At 65.2% G+C, this 1,705-nt stretch overlaps 1 protein-coding gene across 1 annotated transcript in view; it reads left to right on the top strand.

Moving 5' to 3' along the window:
* The window catches only part of B4GALNT4 (beta-1,4-N-acetyl-galactosaminyltransferase 4), a 12,675-nt gene that overhangs the window by 10,761 nt on the left and 209 nt on the right, over positions 1 to 1,705 (top strand). The window contains exons 16-19 of the mRNA XM_007465987.1: positions 105 to 258; positions 399 to 471; positions 580 to 733; positions 1,079 to 1,206. Coding sequence (XP_007466049.1) covers positions 105 to 258; positions 399 to 471; positions 580 to 733; positions 1,079 to 1,206 — 509 coding nt within the window. The remainder of the gene's footprint in view (positions 1 to 104; positions 259 to 398; positions 472 to 579; positions 734 to 1,078; positions 1,207 to 1,705) is intronic.

The raw sequence follows: 1,705 nt of genomic DNA on the forward strand, positions 1-1,705 counted from the left end.
CCTTGTCCAGCAGGCCTTATGGGAAGGGGGGGAGTGCTACTGGTCCTGGGCAGGGTACCGCCAGGTCGGGTCCAGGTGGGTTCAGTATCCCCATCCTCCTCCAGTGAAGAACCAGGCGCGCTGGGTGGTACAGTTCCTGGCAGACATGGCTGCGCTGCACGTCCGTACAGGGGACTCTCGCTTCAGTGTCATCCTGGTGGACTTTGAGAGCGAAGACATGGATGTGGAGAGGGCCCTCCGCGCGGCGCCACTGCCCAGGTAACAGTGCCCCCCACCTCCCAGCGAGGGTCAGGCACAGCTTCCCTCCTCCCGGACAGGCGTGGGTTTTCCTGTCCCCGCCCCCTCCCCCAGAAATGGGTGGCTGGGATTTCCCACCCCATATCCCCTTCCTCCCCCAGATACCAATACCTAAGGCGAACCGGGAACTTTGAGCGCTCCGCGGGGCTGCAAGCTGGAGTGGCCGCGGTGGAGGTGCGTGGACAGGATGGTGCGGGTGGAGAGAGTGAGATGGACTGGCGGGGGGCGGGGGGGGCCCTTCCGGAGGAGAGGGCGAGGCTCAGACCTCCCTGCTGTCTCCAGGATGCCAGCAGCATCGTTTTCCTCTGCGACCTGCACATCCACTTCCCCCCCAGCATCCTGGATGGCATCCGCAAGCACTGCGTGGAGGGCAAGCTGGCCTTTGCGCCTGTGGTCATGCGGCTGGGCTGCGGGAGCTCGCCAGAGGACCCTCACGGTAATGCCCTGAATGCCCCTCGGTAACGTCAGGTGTCCCACCCATGCCAGGGCAAAACCCAGGCCCCCGGGGGCCTCCCAACCCGCAAGGGAGGCCTAGGGCCCCATCAATGCCCCTTATAACGCCTGGGACTCCTTGTGGCCTCTAGGACCCCCAGAGTGCCCAGGACCTCAAGTCCTCCCCCAGTAACCCCAGGACCATGCTTGGCCCCTAGGAACCTTCTCCAACACCCAAGTCATGCACAGGTCTCCCAGGTTATGACCAACACATTGGAGTGACCCTGAGAGCCCTCCTGAGGAAGGGCTTGCAGGACCTGGCGTCTGAAGGGCACCCCACCCCCGCCAGGTTACTGGGAGGTGAACGGCTTCGGCCTCTTTGGGATCTACAAGTCCGACTTCGACCGCGTTGGAGGCATGAACACCGAGGAGTTCCGGGACCAGTGGGGAGGCGAGGACTGGGAACTTCTGGACAGGTGACCACCTCCCCCCCAGCGGAGACTGCGACTTCTACATCCTCTGCCTCGGGGTGGGAGGGGCCTCACATGCTGACGGGACTCTGCTTTCCTCCCCCTCTGACCCCCAGATCTAGGCCTAGAGAGATCCTTGGACCCCACCCCACTCCCCAAAACCCCTTCCCAGCTCCAGGATCCTGCAGAGACTCAGGGAAGCCCTTGAACCAGTTCTGTCCCCAGACCCTTCAGGCCTCTCCTGGGTCCGTCTCTTCCTACTGGGCTCGGACAGAAGTGGAAGCCCTGACACCCCAGCCCCTGGGCCAGGGGCGTGACCTCTTCCATCCCAGCCCAGCCCCAGGGTTCCGTAGCCTAGGGGCAGCCCTGACAGGCATGCCCTCCCCCTGCAGCCCCCTGCAGCCCCACACCCCCCTGCAGCCCCCTGCAGCCCCACACCCCAGTCTTGATCGCCCCCGAAGGCCCCCTGGGCTGAGGGCGGCCCTGACTCCCCCCCCCCCCCCCCC

Source organism: Lipotes vexillifer, unplaced genomic scaffold (assembly GCF_000442215.2).
Source record: "Lipotes vexillifer unplaced genomic scaffold, Lipotes_vexillifer_v1.1 scaffold1094, whole genome shotgun sequence".
NCBI lineage: Eukaryota > Metazoa > Chordata > Mammalia > Artiodactyla > Lipotidae > Lipotes > Lipotes vexillifer.